General features: G+C 41.9%; 1 protein-coding gene and 1 non-coding gene across 4 annotated transcripts in view; both read left to right on the forward strand.

The window, feature by feature from the left end:
• The window catches only part of LOC139530194 (nuclear transcription factor Y subunit beta-like), a 39,782-nt gene extending 21,194 nt beyond the window's left edge, over positions 1–18,588 (forward strand). For 2 of the 3 annotated variants that reach the window (XM_071326379.1, XM_071326380.1), the window contains exons 4-7: positions 6,653–6,850; positions 11,934–12,012; positions 17,554–17,633; positions 17,975–18,588. In XM_071326379.1, coding sequence (XP_071182480.1) covers positions 6,653–6,850; positions 11,934–12,012; positions 17,554–17,633; positions 17,975–18,007 — 390 coding nt within the window. In that variant the 3' untranslated portion in view covers positions 18,008–18,588. The remainder of the gene's footprint in view (positions 1–6,652; positions 6,851–11,933; positions 12,013–17,553; positions 17,634–17,974) is intronic. The other variant, XM_071326381.1, reaches the window with a different exon arrangement.
• Positions 17,690–17,803, forward strand: LOC139531199 (small nucleolar RNA SNORD67). The gene has a single exon (XR_011666301.1). It is a non-coding gene; the product is annotated as a small nucleolar RNA SNORD67 (small nucleolar RNA).
• Positions 18,589–19,341: the final 753 nt, after the last annotated feature.

Consider the following 19,341-nt stretch of genomic DNA (forward strand, 5'->3'; position numbering starts at 1 on the left):
GAGCCCATGAAAACACAGACACTAACGGGACAGAAATGTCTTATTATTAGTAAAATATTAATTGTTAACCATTAATATCAAATAAACCAGATACGTATGTAATTTTTCTATCACAGAAGTCCCTAAGAACACAGAGCTGACAGAACTTGAGAGGATCTGCAAAGAAGAATGGGAGAAGCTCCCCAAATATAGGTGTGCCAAGCTTGTAGCATCATACCCAAGAAGACTCGAGGCTGTAATCGTTGCCAAATCTTCTTCAACAAAGTACTGAGTAAAGCGTCTGAATACTTATGTAAATGTGATATGTAAAATTTCTAAAAAGCTGTTTTTCTTTTGTCATTATGGGGTATTGTGTGTTGATTGATGAGGGGGAAAAACTATTTAATCAGTTTTAGAATGAGGCTGTAACGTAACAAAATGAAGAAAAAGTCAAGGGGTCTGAATACTTTCCGAATGCACTGTATGTGTGTGTGTGTGTGTGCGGAAGTAGTGTTTGAATGCGTGAGGTATTTGTGTGGGAGTGACAGTAGTGTGTGTGAGTGTGTGTATATAAAGTCTAGTGAGTGTGCATAGATAGTTTTACTACAATTACTTGACTGCAGTCTGACAATTTAGCAGTCGTATGGCTTGGGGGTAGAAGGTGTCTCGGAGCCTGTTGGTCAGAGAGCCAATGCTCCGGTACCGTTTGCCGGACGGTAGCAAAGTGAACAGTCTATGGCTTGGGTGACTGGAGTCTTTGGCAATTTTTCGGGCCTTCCTCTGACACCGCCTGATATAGAGGTTCTGGATGGCAGAGAGCTCAGCCCCAGTGATGTACTGGGCTGTCCGCACCACTCTTTGTGGCGCTTGCGGTCGTGTTGTGATGCTGCCAGTCAAGATTCTCTATTGGGGACGAGGCACTGCCGTGCCCTCTTCATGACTGTGCGGGTGTGTGTGGACCATGTTAAGTCCTTAGTGATGTAGATGCCAAGGAACTTGAAACTCTCGACCCGCTTCACTACAGCCCCGTCGATGTGGATGGGGCGTGCTCTCCCCTCTTTCTCCTATAGTCCACAATCAGCTCCTTGGTCTTACTGACGTTGAGATAGTTGTCCTGGCACCACACTACTAAGTCTCTGACTTCCTTTCCTGCAGGCTGACTCGTCGCCGTCGATGATCAGGCATACCACCGTCGTGTTGTCAGCGACTTGTCAGCGATTTTCTTACTCTTTCAAATGATTGCTCGATCCACACAGCAAACATTGTGTGGGCTATGTTAGGAATGCTGTGTTGCACATGTAGCGAAAAAGTTTACGTGGTGTTGTTACGTCATGGACCTACGTTACATAGGAATGCACGGTAGCTTTGGCATCGGTTTTTAACATCGGCGTTAAACTATATATTGGCCGATACCGATGTTAGCATTTTTAGCTAATATCGGCCGATTTCTATATGTTCATCGATATATCGTGCATCCCTACATTTTTTGCTTTGCTGTTTTTTTTGCTTCTCTTTATTTGTATTCTGTATTCTACATCGACACAAATCAAGATTGAGACCGTGGCAAAGCCAGATACATAGACCTAGGGCTGGGTGATATGGCCCAAATATTATATCACGTTATTTTTTTATTTAAATTATGGAATTTTTTGTTTTTGAATAATAAAAGTTCTACATTAGCTTTATGAGTAGTGAGTGATCCTAGGGTGGCAACACACACATTCTAAGTGATTTAAATGGAGTCTTGAATTGAGTCTTTCTCCATTCTGATTGTTTTATACTGTTCAATTCAACTTCAACCAAAACAAATTTCAGCACTTCTATCATTTCTGCTTTTCCTGCACTCAATTGCAGTGGTGGAAAAAGTACACAAATGTCATACTTGAGTGAAAGTAAAGATATGTTAAAAACTTCTCATGGCTGCAATCCCGTTAACGGGATGATATGACAACAGCCAGTGAAAGTGCAGGGCGCCAAATTCAAACAACAGAAATCTCATAATTAATATTCCTCAAGCATACATGTATTTTATACCATTTTAAAGGTAATCTTGTTGTTAATACCACAAGTGTCCGATTTCAAATAGGCTTTACAGTGAAAGCACCACAAACGATTGTTAGGTCACCGCAAAATCACAGAAAAACTGTCATTTTTCCAGCCAAAGACAGGAGTCACAAAAAGCAGAAATAGAGATCAAATTAATCACTAACCTTTGATGATCTTCATCGGATGACACTCATAGGACTTTATGTTACACAATACATATATGTTTTGTTCGATAAAGTATTTATATCCAAAAACCTCAGTTTACATTGGCGCCATGTTCAGAAATGCCTCCAAAATATCCGGAGAAATTGCAGAGAGCCACGGCATATAACATAAATACTCATCATAAACTTTGATGAAAGATACATGTTTTACATAGAATTAAAGATACAGTGGTTGCATTAAGAACAAGTGTGTCAGATTTCAAAAAGCTTTAAGGCAAAAGCACAATATTCAATCATCTGAGAACAGCGTTCAGCCACAAAAGGAAGCCATACAGTTACCCACCAAATTGTGCAGTCAACAAAACTCATAAAAAGCATTATAAATCTTCACTTACCTTTGCTGATCTTCATCGGACTCCCACTTCCACAAGTGGGACTCCCACTTTCACAAGAAATGTTTGTTTTGTTCGGTAATGTACCTCATTTATGTCCAAATAGCTATTTTTGTTAGCGTGTTTGGTAAACAAATCCAAAGTCAGGAAGCGCATTCACTAAAAGCAGACGAAATGTCAAAAAGTTCCGTAACAGTCAGTAGAAACATGTCAAACGATGTATTGAATCAATCTTTAGAATGTTTTTAACATAAATCTTCAGTAACGTTCCAACCAGAGAATTACATTGACTTCAGATGTGCGATGGAACAGAGCTCCCTCTCATGTGAACGCGCATGGTCAGAGCATGGTCAGGTCATGATTTGACTTGCGTATTAGAGCAAAACTGTTGGAATCATGGAAATAGAATGACTATTCTAATTCTATAGTTAGAATATAATAGTGGGAACTTTGAATACAGTGTTTGAGATGACAACGAATTAAAATGCCAGGCATGAGTTATTTTGAGAGGGTAGGAACTAAGTGTTTCCTAGGGGACCCTATAAGCGTTTGGCTACATTGCATGTTTTCTCTTAGCTACTTCATGTAGCTAACATATTCTTGCTTTGCATGTTCCTCTTTGATATTCCTCTTTCTTGCTTTGAACATATTCCTCCTCAACTTGCTAAGAAAAGACAAACTAGCTGTTTGGTGATGTAAGAAACACAAACTAATAGTGTCATTATAGAACACTAGTGGATTTATATTAAGACGCAAAGTGAAAACAACATCGTTGTCATCAACATTGTAGCATGTGCTGCTTTGACCATGCAGACTGAATGCAGTGTCTCGGGGTTGAGGAACATCAAATGCGCTTCTTGAATGACAGGGGGCGTGGTTAGGTCTGTGTGGAATGTGTCACAGAAAGAGAGAGTGGAGAGAGATGACTCAAGTAGCGAAGTAAACTATAAAAATTGACATTACACATGGCGTATCACATAAAAAAAAAAAACATTCAAAATACCGGTATAAAAGGTAAAGTAAAAACCCAAACCGGTCCCTGCATCAATACTGGTATATCATAATATACAGTATACCGCCCAACCCTACATAGACCACATAATCATCATCATAGGGCTTCCAACAACCCCTAAATTACTGTCATAACCAATTTGAGGCCATGTATTTTAAAGAAAGCTGGACTCATGCAGTGGTAGAGGAAACACTGAGACTGAGTACTCTGTTCAGCACAGAAGCGCCTGTCAGGTCACCCAAGGACACACTGTACTTAAAAATAAAAAATAAATGTAATAATTTGGCAAGACTAAATATTCACCAGTGTTGGTGTGTTTCTCCTCTACCATGGCCCAAACACACAGTAGGCTACATGTCCTGTGGTGGAATTATTGTAATCAAAAGGAGGGACTTTTAAGATTTCTTCAAAACAATCAAACTTTATTATTTAATTACTGCAGTAATGGAGCTGGTCGTGATCACTGAGAACTCTACGAGCTGGTTTGAGCCACAGCATTTTATAGCCAAGTCCGTCCTCCTTCAGTCTACACGACACACAACAGATGTATGGAATGGGTCACAAGGTTAAGATTTGTATGAAAGATACTTATATCTTTCATACAAACAGTATCTGCTGTAAAAACATGAGAACCCATTGTGTGGATACCAGTGTCTGGCCCCCCATCTCCATACTAGAGCCATCTCTCCCTGGTACCATATAGAACAGATACATTAACTCTTGTTCTGGAATGCGGAATCCCCAAAGACATCGTAAATCTTTGAGGCCCATCCTCAGTAGAACACATCACAGATGAGAATTCTAACAACCTTTTATTATGTTGCATAAAACAGCCATTTGATGCAATAACAGCATTATAACATAATCTTGTAATTTCCACCATAGTCCTTGAGCCTCCTGGTACTCCCTCGTTCCAGCTCCAGGTGGTAAAGCTCTCGAAGGCTGCTTGTTTGCTGCCTGACTGACTTTGGTTCAGTGTTTTCCCACCCAGCATGGCTTCCATGACTGATTAACAACAACAGATGTGACATTCCACATAAATTGCTCATGTCAGGTTGACCTGGCCGTGTTTGTTTTTCACCAGATCCGTTAACAACGCGTCGAATTTGAACACTGATGGGTGGTTTCCCACACACACTTTCCAGAGATTCTCCAATAACCATGCATTTTATTAAGGCTGGGAATTGCCAGGGACCTCACGATACGGTATTATCACAATACTTAGGTGCCGATACAATATATATTGTGATTTTCTAGATTCTAAACTCAGTTAAAAAAGAAACGTCCCCTTTTCAAGATAATTTGTAAAAATCAAAATAGCTTCACAGATCTTCACTGTAAAGGGTTTAAACACTGTTTCCCATGCTTGTTCAATGAACCATAAACAATTAATGAACATGCATCTGTGGAACGGTCGTTAAGACACTAACAGCTTACAGACGATAGGCAATTAAGGTCACAGTTATACAAACTTAGGAAACTAAAGAGGCCTTTCTACTGACTCTGAAAAACACCAAAAGAAAGATGCCCAGGGTCCCTGCTCATCTGTGTGAACGTGCCTTAGGCATGCTGCAAGGAGGCATGAGGACTGCAGATGTGGCCAGAGCAATAAATTGCAATGTCCGTACTGTGAGACGCCTAAGACAGCGCTACAGGGAGACAGGATGGACAGCTGATCGTCCTCGCAGTGGCAGACCACATGTAACAACACCTGCACAGGATCGGTACATCCGAACATCACACCTGCGGGACAGGTACAGGATGGCAACAACAACTGCCCGAGTTACACCAGGAACATCCCTCCATCAGTGCTCAGACTGTCCACAAATGGCTGAGAGAGGCTGGACTGAGGGCTTGTAGGCCTGTTGTACGGCAGGTCCTCACCAGACATCACTGTCAACAATGTCGCCTATGGGCACAAACCCACCGTCGCTGGACCAGACAGGACCTGCCGTCCCAGACAGGGATTGATCTGGAGGTGGAGGGTCCGTCATGGTCTGGGGCGGTGTGTCACATCATCATCAGACTGAGCTTGTTGTCATTGCAGGCAATCTCAACGCTGTGTGTTACAGGGAAGACATCCTCCTCCCCAGACGTGCTCAATGGGATTGAGATCCTCCTCCCTCACCCTTCATGCAGGCTCATCCTGACATGACCCTCCAGCATGACAATGCCATCAGCCATACTGCTCGTTCTGTGCGAGATTTCCTGCAAGACAGGAATGTCAGTGTTCTACCATGGCCAGCGAAGAGCCCGGATCTCAATCCCATTGAGCACGTCTGGGACCTGTTGAATCGGAGGTTGAGGGCTAGGGCCATTCCCCCCAGAAATGTCCGGGAACTTGCAGGTGCCTTGGTGGAAGAGTGGGGTAACATCTCACAGCAAGAACTGGCAAATCTGGTGCAGTCCATGAGGAGGAGATGCACTGCAGTACTTAATGCCGCTGGTGGCCACAAGATACTGACTGTTACTTTTGATTTTGACCCCCCCTTTGTTCAGGGTCACATTATTCCATTTCTGTTAGTCACATGTCTGTGGAACTTATTCAGTTTATGTCTCAGTTATTGAATCTTGTTATGTTCATACAAATATTTACACATGTTAAGTTTGCTGAAAATAAACGCAGTTGACAGTGAGAGGACGTTTCTTTTTTTGCTGAGTTCATATTTATTGCAATTTGATACTGCGTTTTTATTCGCGATTTGATGTTCCAAACATATACTATATGTCAGATGCAGAGAGACGAGAGAGCGTGAGGAAACGAGTTTTGATAATTAAAGTGCTGAAAACAGGTTGGCTCACTTAAAAAGAGAAGCTATAGGATGAAAAATATCATAGTTTTGGCGCTGACTAGCGCAAGCTAATGCTAGAAAAAACAAATGTATAGTAAAATATGAAAATATCGTTCCAAAGTAATATCAGAATATGTAACTATCGACCCCCCCCCCCCCCCCTGTGTCCAGGAAACCGGCCCTGAATGTAGTTTCCACATGTGCAAAATCAACCTTTTTAGGCTGCAATTTGACACAGATCCACCTTTTCCTATTCATTCTGTCCAGATAGCAAAAGATGCCAAGGAGTGTGTGCAGGAGTGTGTGAGCGAATTCATCAGCTTCATCACGTCGGAGGCCAGCGAGCGCTGCCACCAGGAGAAGAGGAAGACAATCAACGGCGAGGACATCCTGTTTGCCATGTCCACCCTGGGCTTCGACATGTACGTGGAGCCCCTGAAACTCTACCTTCAGAAGTTCAGAGAGGTGAGAGGGAGAAGGGAGAGAGAGCCTGGGTGTGCGTGTGTGCAATTTCTCGACCTAAGACATTTGCTTGTGGACTGGTCCTTACGAGTTCTCAGGAAATCTCTGTATGGCCTTGACTCAAACACAAAGGGCTTGATGTTGCTGTGTTCTTCCCTTACCTGGCCCTTAAAGGGGAATGGAAACACTTCAGGAAGGAAATCTAAGCAAAGAGATACAGTGGGGAGAACAAGTATTTGATACACTGCCGATTTTGCAGGTTTTCCTACTTACAAAGCATGTAGAGGTCTGTCATTTTTATCATAGGTACACTTCAACTGTGAGAGACGGAATCTAAAACAAAAATCCAGAAAATCACATTGTATGATTTTTAAGTAATTAATTTGCATTTTATTGCATGACATAAGTATTTGATCACCTACCAACCAGTAAGAATTCCGGCTCTCACAGACCTGTTAGTTTTTCTTTAAGAAGCCCTCCTGTTCTCCACTCATTACCTGTATTAACTGCACCTGTTTGAACTCGTTACCTGTATAAAAGACACCTGTCCACACACTCAATCAAACAGACTCCAACCTCTCCACAATGGCCAAGACCAGAGAGCTGTGTAAGGACATCAGGGATAAATTGTAGACCTGTACAAGGCTGGGATGGGCTACAGGACAATAGCCAAGCAGCTTGGTGAGAAGGCAACAACTGTTGGCACAATTATTAGAAAATGGAAGAAGTTCAAGATGACGGTCAATCACCCTCGGTCTGGGGCTCCATGCAAGATCTCACCTCGTGGGGCATCAATGATCATGAGGAATGTGAGGGATCAGCCCAGAACTACACGGCAGGACCTGGTCAATGACCTGAAGAGAGCTGGGACCACAGTCTCAAAGAAAACCATTAGTAACACACTACGCCGTCATGGATTAAAATCCTGCAGCGCACGCAAGGTCCCCCTGCTCAAGCCAGCGCATGTCCAGGCCCGTCTGAAGTTTGCCAATGACCATCTGGATGATCCAGAGGAGGAATGGGAGAAGGTCATGTGGTCTGATGAGACAAAAATAGAGCTTTTTGCTCTAAACTCCACTCGCCGTGTTTGGAGGAATAGAAGGATGAGTACAACCCCAAGAACACCATCCCAACCGTGAAGCATGGAGGTGGAAACATCATTCTTTGGGGATGCTTTTCTGCAAAGGGGACAGGACGACTGCACCGTATTGAGGGGAGGATGGATGGGGCCATGTATCGCGAGATCTTGACCAACAACCTCCTTCCCTCAGTAAGAGCATTGAAGATGGGTCGTGGCTGGGTCTTCCAGCATGACAACGACCCGAAACACACAGCCAGGGCAACTAAGGAGTGGCTCCGTAAGAAGCATCTCAAGGTCCTGGAGTGGCCTAGCCAGTCTCCAGACCTGAACCCAATAGAAAATCTTTGGAGGGAGCTGAAAGTCCGTATTGCCCAGCGACAGCCCCGAAACCTGAAGGATCTGGAGAAGGTCTGTATGGAGGAGTGGGCCAAAATCCCTGCTGCAGTGTGTGCAAACCTTGTCAAGAACTACAGGAAACGTATGATCTCTGTAATTGCAAACTAAGGTTTCTGTACCAAATATTCAGTTCTGCTTTTCTGATGTATCAAATACTTATGTCATGCAATAAAATGCAAATTAATTACTTAAAAATCATACAATGTGATTTTCTGGATTTTTGTTTTAGATTCCGTCTCTCACAGTTGAAGTGTACCTATGATAAAAATTACAGACCTCTACATGCTTTGTAAGTAGGAAAACCTGCAAAATTGTCAGTGTATCAAATACTTGTTCTCCCCACTGTATATATATTAAATCCACTAATTCTAAACATGTGCTTTTAACATAAAAACATATCTATATTTAGTATTTTGACCGTCGACAAGGTTTATTTGAGCTATGATTGGCGCCATTTTAAATTGCCATAGAAACTACTGACGCCAGTGCGTCACTGGCAGGAATCAGCAGATTGTCTGTGGTATTGAATTTTCGCGCAGAGAGTGAATCGAAGAGAGTGAGGTTAGGCGCGGACAATGAAGATGGCGACAACAAGTGGTAATTCAAACCAGGCTGTATGAATTGTCCAAAAAAACAATCCCTCTGTAAATTTCCATCGGCTGCCCAAGGACCTACAACTTTTGAAGAAGTGGCTCCATGTCCTGAAGAGGAAGGACGTGCCAGCTCAAGCTTGCAGGATCTGCAGACAGCACTTCGCGGAGGTAGACTTCGCGATGAAGGGCTAGGCTAGCGTTTGACACTAGATGAAGGTAACAAGCTAATTGCATCTGAAGTGTTTTGTGTAACACCCCCCAGCAAATAACGTTAGCAAGCAACTCAACTGCAACTAAAATTGCAACACAGTTTATACATGTACCCCTGATATTAGGTAACGTTAGTTTAGCTCGCTTCCATCTCAGATAGTCAAGTACTGTAATACATTTTGTTGACAGATTTATTTTTGTAATGTTTTGTTAGCTCTGCCTTGTTTAGCTAGACTGAAGTTGACATAGCTAATGTTTGCTGAAAAATAAATGTCCCTTTTTATTTGGTGTGTGTTGACAAAGCATACAAGACAGGAAGCTTGTTAATGCCAACTGATATATTTGGGTTCAGTTGTCTTAAAAAACGTAGTTTTTTCACCCAGGATGACATCTTTATCCGTGAAAATGTTTTCATCCTGGAGGCAGGAGGCAGAGGTGGTACATGCAAATCTGTGTTATTTCTAAGGCTATAGTTTATTTCAAGTATATGCAGTAATTCTATTTAACTAGCCTAATAGATGCCTTAATTGTTTTCTACCAACAGGAAAGAACAGTTAGTGCAGCATGCCAAACTGACCCCTAGGTGCCAGAGTGTTCCTGTGCTGCAGTGGAGAAGAGGTCCACCGGGACCATCACTAAAGAGCTCAGGGCCCAGCTAGATTGAGCTCACGACCATCCGTATACAATCGAGTCCTGCCCCTGTACGCCACAGATGGAGCTGACGGAGAGTGAGATCAGTGAAGACCAGAACTCGCTGTGTGAAACTGAGTGCTCAGAATCACAATCATCACAGTAAAATATACTATACAATATATACAATATACTATCGATCACTTTGGGGAAGCGGGATGGTGTTCTGAAAATGGAGAAGGAACAGGCCATTCAACAGCGAATTCAAAGATACACCCATCCATAAAGGGAATCCGAGTGGAATAGTTTTTCCGCATATTTTTTTTTTTTACCCTTTTCAATGGATGTGCTACCTTGTCCCAGTTCGACTCTCTCAACATATGAATGCTCAGCTATGAAAAGCCAACTGACATTTGCTTCTGAGTGTTGAACTGTTGCACCCTCTAACCACTGTGGTTATTATTTTGATGTAAAAAGTGCTTTTGTAAAATATATTTGATTGATTGATTGTTTGCTGTGCTGGATGCTGTGTATTCACTAACTGTCTGAGTGATGGGACATTTTTTATTGTATCTGTAGCATATTTTGGTGTGTTTAATCTGCATCTTAACTTCATAAAGTGGCAATCAGCAGTAGAAACAATTAACAAAGTGTCTCCCTGCTCCTCTTTTGGTAAAAAGCTGAGGGATGGGGCTGGAGAAATGTAACCACTCTCAAATTCATAGACAGAGCTATAGATGCAAGGACTGACCATCCATGATATCAAAATTGTTATCCTGTCTCTATGATCTGTTTCCACTACTATGTACCCAGTTCGCTTTGGATAAAGGTGTCTGCTCAATGGCATATATTATTAAAGTCTACTTTGACTCTAGCTGCCCAGCTAGCTGCCTTGTTCTAGCTGCCAACTAGCTGCCCAGTGTAGTTACCATTCCTTTCCAATAGAAGGCAGCCAAAGCTAGTTGAAGTCACTACTCTAGCGACAGGGACGGGGTTAGTGCACATTGAAAGTCGTTTTATCTTCAAAGCAAGTTTATCTGGTTACACTTGAACCTGTTGTTATAGTGGACAAGCTAACTAATACTATTTTTACATAAAACCCAGGTGTTAGGTATATGTCTTAGGCTAGGCTAGATTTACTAAATAAAAATAAATTACTTTTATTCAATGCCTTTGCTTCTGGCTATGCGCGACTTGTGGAAGAAACGGCACACGCAGGGATGAGACGCCGTACACCTCGTCCAATTCTCCCTTGTGCGGATAGGGTGAACTGGCGATAAGCTGCCAGCCTGTATGCTCTGCAAACACAATCATAGGACAAGTTAGTCTGATACCTAAACTAAATCACAATGTATTTATAATGAGCACGCCCCATTATTGGTTAGAATGAGATTTCATGAATCATGATGTTGTCTGCGATTCCAACTCTGGTCGTCTAATCTAAAGTGAATGTGTTACCAACGCGCCAAACAGCGTTATAGAACGGATACTATATATATTGGACACCTACCCACTACTGATATTAACCTTAAACAATTGATAATCAAACAAAATTTCACCAATTATTTAACAGGTATATCGGCTGCTGACTGGTCGAGTAACCTCTTCTGCCAGGAAGTCCTTCGTTAGCATTAGTGACACGTTCAATAACTACATCGCCATCCAGACAGACTGACAGGAACCCAGCCACCATCCGCTGGGATTTTGTGCTGTATTGCCACCATCTCTCTACAACACACACACTCCTACTCTAGCCATTACCTGGCAGCATCCCCACTCACACCAGTTTGTTTGCCTACGCAGACCCTCTAGCTGAGGTGTTTCATGCGGCATATCTGTGTTGTTACTGCTACGAGAATAGACTCTTTGATCTGGGGCAACGATTGGCTCAAACATGAACGGCTTCAGTAGGTTTATTGGCTCCCTAACTAGCATTATTTCATTCTCTGTAAAAAACTCAGACTCGGAGCTACTCGATAAATTCAGCCATTTTGGGGAGTTACAAAATGTTCTCTCCTGCCAGTGACGCAACAATGCCAATATGGCTGTTTACAGTTAGTTAGCTGGCGTTTGTAAATCATAGTGTTTCCATTCCCCTTTAACTTATCACACGGTTGATGCTGTGGAAATACAGCTCAATGTATAATACTAACACATTCTTAATGTGTATCTGTAGGCGATGAAAGGGGAGAAGGGAATCGGAGGCGTATCTGTAACGGAGGGACTCGGAGAAGAACTCACGGACGACAGCTTCGGTAAGTGGGGCCTCAATCCTCATAGAAAGTATCAACAGTCGTTATCTTCCTCCAGCACTCTGTTAAAAGCTCAAGGATTAGGCCTAGATGAAAGGATGAGAAGTGCTGTATGTATAAATGTACTCCTTTGTTATTTATTTGACAGGGTCATCAGCTAGTTTATGGTCCAGTTGACTTTCATGTCCTTATTTACTGCAGTTCTTCCCCCCTGGACCCAGGCATAATCCTCCCCTGAAGATCAACAGATAAGAGATTGGCCTTTCATCCTGGTCTCCCTAGGAAAATAGATTACTAGGCAGTAACCTAGAGATTAGAGTGGCCCGGGGCCTAAACCAGAAACCTTTCGGCTGCTAGTTCAAGCTCCGGGCTGGGCTTGGTCTCCCTGGGTAAAGATATTTTAGTTAGTTGTTGATCATTGCTAGACAGCCATTTTCAAGTCTTGCCATATATTTTCAAGCAGATTTAAGTCAAACTGTAACTAGGCCACTCCAGCAACATTCAAATTTAATCTAGGCAAGCAACTCCAGTGTATATTTAGCCTTGTGTTTTAGGTTATTGTCCTGCTGAAAAGTGAAATTTGTCTCCCAGTGTCTGTTGGAAAGCAGATTAAACCAGGTTTTCCTCTAGGATTTTGCCTGTGCGTAGCTCTATTACGCTTCTTTTTATGAAAAAATTATAAAACATAACATGATGCAGCCACCACCATGCTTGAAAATATGAGTAGTACTCGGTGATGTTTTGTTGGATTTGCCCCTAACATAGTGCTTTGTAATCAGGACATGAAGTTAATTTCTTTGACAGGTTATTTTCAGTTTTACTTTAGTGCTTTATTGCAAGCAGGATGTATGTTTTGGAATATTTGTATTCTGTACACATTTCCTTATTTTTCCTCTGTCATTTAGGTTAGTATTGTTGAGTAACTACAGTGTTGTTGATCCATCCTTAGTTTAATGACTGTGATAAGAGAGAACAAACTGTTTTAAAGTCACCATTGGCTTCATGGTGAAATCCCTGAGAGGTTTCCTTCCTCTTCGGCAACTAAGTTAGGAAGGACGCCTGTGTCTTTGTGGTGACTGGGTGTATTGATACACCTTCCAAAGTTCAATGAATAACTTCACCAAGCTCAAAGTGATATGCAATGTCTGCTTTTTTATTTGTACCCATCTACCAATAGGTTCCCTTTGCGAGGCATAGGAAAACCTCCCTGGTCTATGTGGTGGAATCTGTGTTTTAAATTCACTGCTCGACTGAGGGACAGATAACTGTATGTGCGGGGTACAGGGATAAGGTATTCCATGCAACTTATGAGACTTGTTAAGGAAATGTCTACTCCGTAATTTATTTAGGCTTGCCATAACAAAGGGGTTGAATACTTATTGACTCCACACATTTCAGCTTTTCAATTTTATAATTTTGTAAACATTTCAAAAAACAGAATTCCACTTTGACATTATGCGGTATTGTGTGTAGGCCAATGACACAACTTGATTCTCCTTCATTCTATTATATGTTTAGTAAGTCCTCTAATTTATAGGGAGACTGACAGAAGGCGGGCTCTAATGGCCGGACAGTGTGACATTAGGACCGACCCGTTGATTAAGAGAACTTAATCCGTTTAATGTTCATATGAGATAAAGCTGAGATTTCCTCATAAGAGTTCAGTTTTCTTTCCTGTTCAGAGGACAATTTCTATCTTAGAAGGAAATAGGCTATTCATAATTCTAAACATGACTTAAATAAGTTGCATACATTTTATGTTTATAGTAAAGTACATATTATACTTTTAATAACATAGGAAAAATATCAGAATGTATATTGGGTTCATACCAAAACATGTGAGTTTTTCAGTTTAATATATTGATAAGAAACGTTTAATATGTTCTGGCGTTAGCACCCTTTTTTGCTCTTTGTTCACAAAGATGTATTTTTGACTCTGCAGGGGGCACTCAGGGTCGGAAAGAAGTGGGGGGGGGAACAGATGAGCTTTGGTATTTGGTATTTTATTAGGATCCCTGTTAGCTGTTGCAAAAGCAGCAGCTACTCTTCCTGGGGTCCACACAAAACATTAAGCATAATACAGAATGATGTAATACAGAACATCATTAGACAAGAAAAGAACTACATACATTTTTTAAAAAGGCACATGTTGCCTACATATCAATGCATACACACAAACTATCTAGGTCAAATAGGGGAGAGGTGTTGGGCCACGAGATGTTGCTTTATCTGGTTTTTGAAACCAGGTTTACTGTTTATTTGAACAATATGACATGGAAGGAAGTTCCATGCAATAAGGGCTCAAATATAATATTGTACGTTTTCTTGGAATTTGTTCTGGATTTGGGGACTGTGAAAAGACCCCTGGTGGCATGTCTGGTGGGATAAGTGTGTGTGTCAGAGCTGTGTGAAAGTTGACTATGCAAACATTTTGGGATTTTCAACACATTGTTTCTTATAAAAAGAAGTGATGCAGTCAGTCTCTCCACAACTCTTAGCCAAGAGAGACTGGCACGCAAAGTATTTATATCAGCCTTCTGATTACAATTAAGAGCAAAACGTGCTGCTCCGTTCTGGGCCAGCTGCAGCTTAACTAGGTCGTTCCTTGCAGCACTGGACCACACGACTGGACAATAATCAAGATTAGACAAAACTAGACCCTGCAGACCTTGCTTTTTGGAGTGTGGTGTCAAAAAAGCAGAGCATCTCTTTATTACGGCTAGACCTCTCCCCATCTTTGCAACCGTTGAATCTATGTTTTGACCATGACAGTTTACAATCTAAGGTAACGGCAAGTAATTTAGTCTCCTCAACTTGTTCAACCACCACACCATTCATTACCAGATTCAGCTGAGGTTTAGCACTTAAGGAATCGTCCCTTATGTCCTTTATGGCCCGTCATATAATGAAGCACATTCCGGTGACTCTGGTAACCCATTCAAAGGCAGAAAGGGTGACCCTGGTTCCTGTGTTAATGTTTAATTGTAAATCACCCCCGTTGCGCATGTCCTCCTTGTGGGCCCTCGTCACAACACATGAAAATCTTCTGAAGAACTTATAAAAAAAAGTACACACCATATAAAGCACTTAAATGTTGCTAAAAGTAATTGGTTAATTGAAAATCTTCTGAAACCGCCGCTCTTTCTCTTTCCTGCCCAAATACAGATAGTAAGAACATGAACCAGCAAGCTATTTGATTCTCTATTTTAGGAAACAAATGTGCACAAATTATTTAAAGGTGCAATATGCAGAAATCGCTCCGCCTTTTCCTGGTTGCATGTGGCATTGTGTTGTTGGTTCCACTTTTCTGGGCTCTGTTATTTACTTGACAAATAAGGAACACTCAATGTGCACTTATAAATCATAACAATTTTAATCAAAATACAGCTGTAGACAGAAGTCAAAAATCAAACATCAGACGTACAACTGATGTCTCCTGAGTTCTGCCCCCAACAAAAGAAAGACAGGATCTTATATACACCTTATGGTGTGATCTCCTATGTCAAACCCTGCATGTGCAGCAAAAAGAACAAATTCTTAACACAAGGTTTCTGAGAACCTGTCTCAGCGGTATGCAAATCTGCCCTTGTTTCAGCGAGACACAGAGACAGCTTCTGTTTTTCTCTATCACCCTCAGTCCCTTTTCTCGCAGACGCGGGGCTGCGGGATTTGGCAGAGAGCTAGACAGACAGGCCTCAATATTCAGCTATACAGTGAGCATAAGTACAATGGCATGTAAGAAAATTAATAACAACATAATCAATGGTGGGGGTCTTTAGAAGACCCCCAGAATCAACTTTAACCCTACGGTGTTGTGTGACAAAACTGCACATTTTTAGAAAGGCTTTTTATTGTCCCCAGCACAAGGTGCACCTGCGTAATGATCAAGCTGTTTAATCAGCTTCATGATATGCCACACCTGTCAGGTGGATGGGCTATCTTGGCAAAGAAGAAAATATCACTTAACAGGGAAGTAATCAAATTTGTGCACCAAATTTGAGAGAAGTAAGCTTTTTGTGCATATAGACAATTTCTGGGATCTTTTATTTTTCAGCTCCTGAAACATGGGACCAACACGTTGCATTTATATTTTTGTTCGGTAGACTTTATGGTGTAGTTGCTCTAACTGTCATGATGGCCTTATTTACTGCTGTTCTTCCCCCTGGGCCCCAGGCCTATTCCTCCCCTAAGTTATGGTCCTTTCATCCTGGTCTCCCTGGGGAAATGGATTCTTAGGACCCTAAGGAGCTAGAAACAAAATATGTTTAAAATGTATTCTGTCCTGTATTCATTTTGAACAATGGGTAACAATGAGTGACACAGACCATTGCTTCAGGGAAAATGTGAATCTGAATAATGTTAACCCTTTACACTCGTTCCTGTATGCGGGTTGAAGATGGCAGATTTGGGGACTGATAATGGCCTAAATTGGAACACAGTGGCTGTACAGTAACATGCTATAAATGACGTCAGAGTTCAAGCACTGCGCTGTATGGGTTTTGACTGACAGCCGTTCTGAACTTGAGCACTGCACGTAACAAGAAGTTGCCCCCTCCCGCTAATTGGGCAACTTTTGCAAATTTTTTGTTGTTTTCTGAGTGACGGAAATGCTGTAAATGAAGAGGGCTCGATGTATGTTGAAAGATAAGACGTTGAGGATTCTAATATATACCGCTTTGATGTCAGAACCAAGCCAAACACCCGTGAGTCCAAATTTGCCCATCACATTTCCATATCATAAATCTCATGTCATATACAGTGTCAACGTTTATGATCACTATGTTTGACGTACAGTTACAAGATGACCAGGCGTCATACCCTGAGTTGTTCCGAACAGAATGAGCCTATGTTTGTCTATTGTGAAGAAAATTCGCTGCAGAACACACACCTCCTATGCACTCATGACTCCTTGCTATGCGCACTAAAATTACGATCTGTTTCTCTGAATCCCCCTATGAAAGCCTAATACTGTAAGGTCGTATTTTATAACTTAGCTAGCCATGTTGACAATATAACAAGCTTTCAAATTATGCCCACCTGACCTAGATTGTGATTTATAATCGGACGTTTTTGGATTGTGTAAACAACAGTAATTGTGTGATGGCGGGGATTTAGGGTTATGTTCCAAACAAATAAACTACAAGTGAGTCTTACAAGTGCATTGAAATGACTTAGGAACGAACTGTGCATATGTTGGAGAGGTGTGTGGCCACTTGGAGACACCAGTTAGTCCTCTCACTCAAACCCTTGACATTTTTTTGTCAAATGTTACACCTACCCCACATTTTCCAGGAATATTCTCATGTTACTGAATTTATCCAGAGTATTTTCTGATTTTGTTATCAACAAATGCGGCAAAGTACAGTAAATGTAAAATGCATATCAAATCAACAGTAATGTTTTGGATTCAGTTGTGTCAGGTTAACTGTTGTCCTCATCTTTGGTCTAATAATTTCCCCCTAATCTCCAAACTGTTCCCTTTCAGTTGCGGCCATACTTTTGCATATGCTATTCATATTTCAATTCATCTGTTTCCTCTTGCAGCGAACCAGTTGCCTGCTGGAATAATAACTGCTGATGGACAACAACAGAATGTCATGGTTTACACCACCTCGTACCAACAGGTAAGGTTTCTCCTGAGTCTCCATGCTCGCTGCTAGTACTCATTAAAGACCAAACACGTGAGAGTGATGAGTTGCACCATCAGTCGGGGCGCTGGTTGCAGTGGCACAGGCGTCCCGTCCCGCACCTCTCTGGGGACACACCCATGTGCACAGGGGCCATCTGACTCACCACCACAACGAAAGTACACACCCACACACAATTTGTGCACCCGGAAAATGTTAAATCATGATTAATGAATATGTAATAGAAGAAACATCTGGGTAACCCATGGCTTGCAGCTAACCAGAAAGAAGTGAGAAACAAAGATCTCTACATGTAAGTTCTGCTCTCGTTCCTCCAGATTCCTGGAGTGCAGCAGATCCAGTTCTCTTGATGAGGTTCCGGAATTCCTCATTCTGAATCAGAACACGTCGTTTGGAATGGGGAGGAGATTACTGCAATACTGAACACTCAGGTCAAAAGATGGTGGTGGGAAGATGGGGAACACCCATGGGCGAGTGAGAGGGGAGCGTATGCAGAACTTGCAGATTTAGGTTTGAATCTGAATCAGATTGTTTTGGTCATGAAAAAGAACCAGACTGGAGCTGATCTGGAGCCATTTTTTTGGGCTGTTTTTCTTTAGTTTGTTTATTGGAGATTGTTTTCAGAGTACTTTATTTATTTTTGTTTTCCTCCATGTTGTGTATCATTTTTTGAGTTATCTGAGTTTGAGGGCGGGAATTAATTGGGGGTGGGGGGCGTGAACATGAGAAGCAAAGTTGAAATGTGTGTCTGGGGAATTGGTGACCTCTTTGAAGCAATATAAACAGTTGTTGAACGTTGACTTCTGCACTCTGAACTCCATTGTGAACAATTGTGAGTGGAATTACGTTATTTAAGATTAGATTCTTGTAACTCTTTTATAATTTCTGTAAAGTTATTTTGTCAGTCCTTTTAATAAAAATGTTAGCGTGATGCCAGTCTCCATTTATATTTTTCCCTGTTCACCCACGATTGCGTGGCCAAGCACGTCTCCAACACCATCATTTAGTTGGCTGACAACACAACAGTGGTAGGCCTGATCACCGACAACAAAAGCCTATAGGGAGGAGGTCAGAGACCTGGCAGTGTTGTGCCAGGACAACAACTTCTCCCTTAATGTGAGCAAGACAAAGGAGCTGATTGTGGACTATAGGAAAAGGAGGGCCGAACAGGCCCCCATTAACATCGACGGGGCTGAAGTAGGGCGGGTCGAGAGTTTCAAGTTCCTTGGTGTCCACATCACCAACAAACTATCATGGTCCAAACACACCAAGACAGTTGTGAAGAGGGCACGACAAAACCTTTTCCCCCCCAGGAGACGGAAATTATTTGGCATGGGTCCCCAGATCCTCCAAAGGTTCCACAGCTGCACCATCGAGAACAACCTGACCTGTTGCATCACCGCCTGGTATGGAAACTGCTCGGCATCTGATTGTAAGGCGCTACCGAGGGTAGTGCATAGTGCCCAGTACATCACTGGGGCCAAGTTTCCTGAAATTCAGGACATACAGTGGGGAGAACAAGTATTTGATCCACTGACGATTTTGCAGGTTTTCCTACTTACAAAGCATGTAGAGGTCTGTAATTTTTATCATAGGTACATTTCAACTGTGAGAGATGGAATCTAAAACAAAAATCCAGAAAATCACATTGTATGATTTTTAAGTAATTCATTTGCATTTTATT

Source organism: Salvelinus alpinus, chromosome 9 (assembly GCF_045679555.1).
Source record: "Salvelinus alpinus chromosome 9, SLU_Salpinus.1, whole genome shotgun sequence".
Classification (NCBI taxonomy): Eukaryota; Metazoa; Chordata; class Actinopteri; order Salmoniformes; family Salmonidae; genus Salvelinus; species Salvelinus alpinus.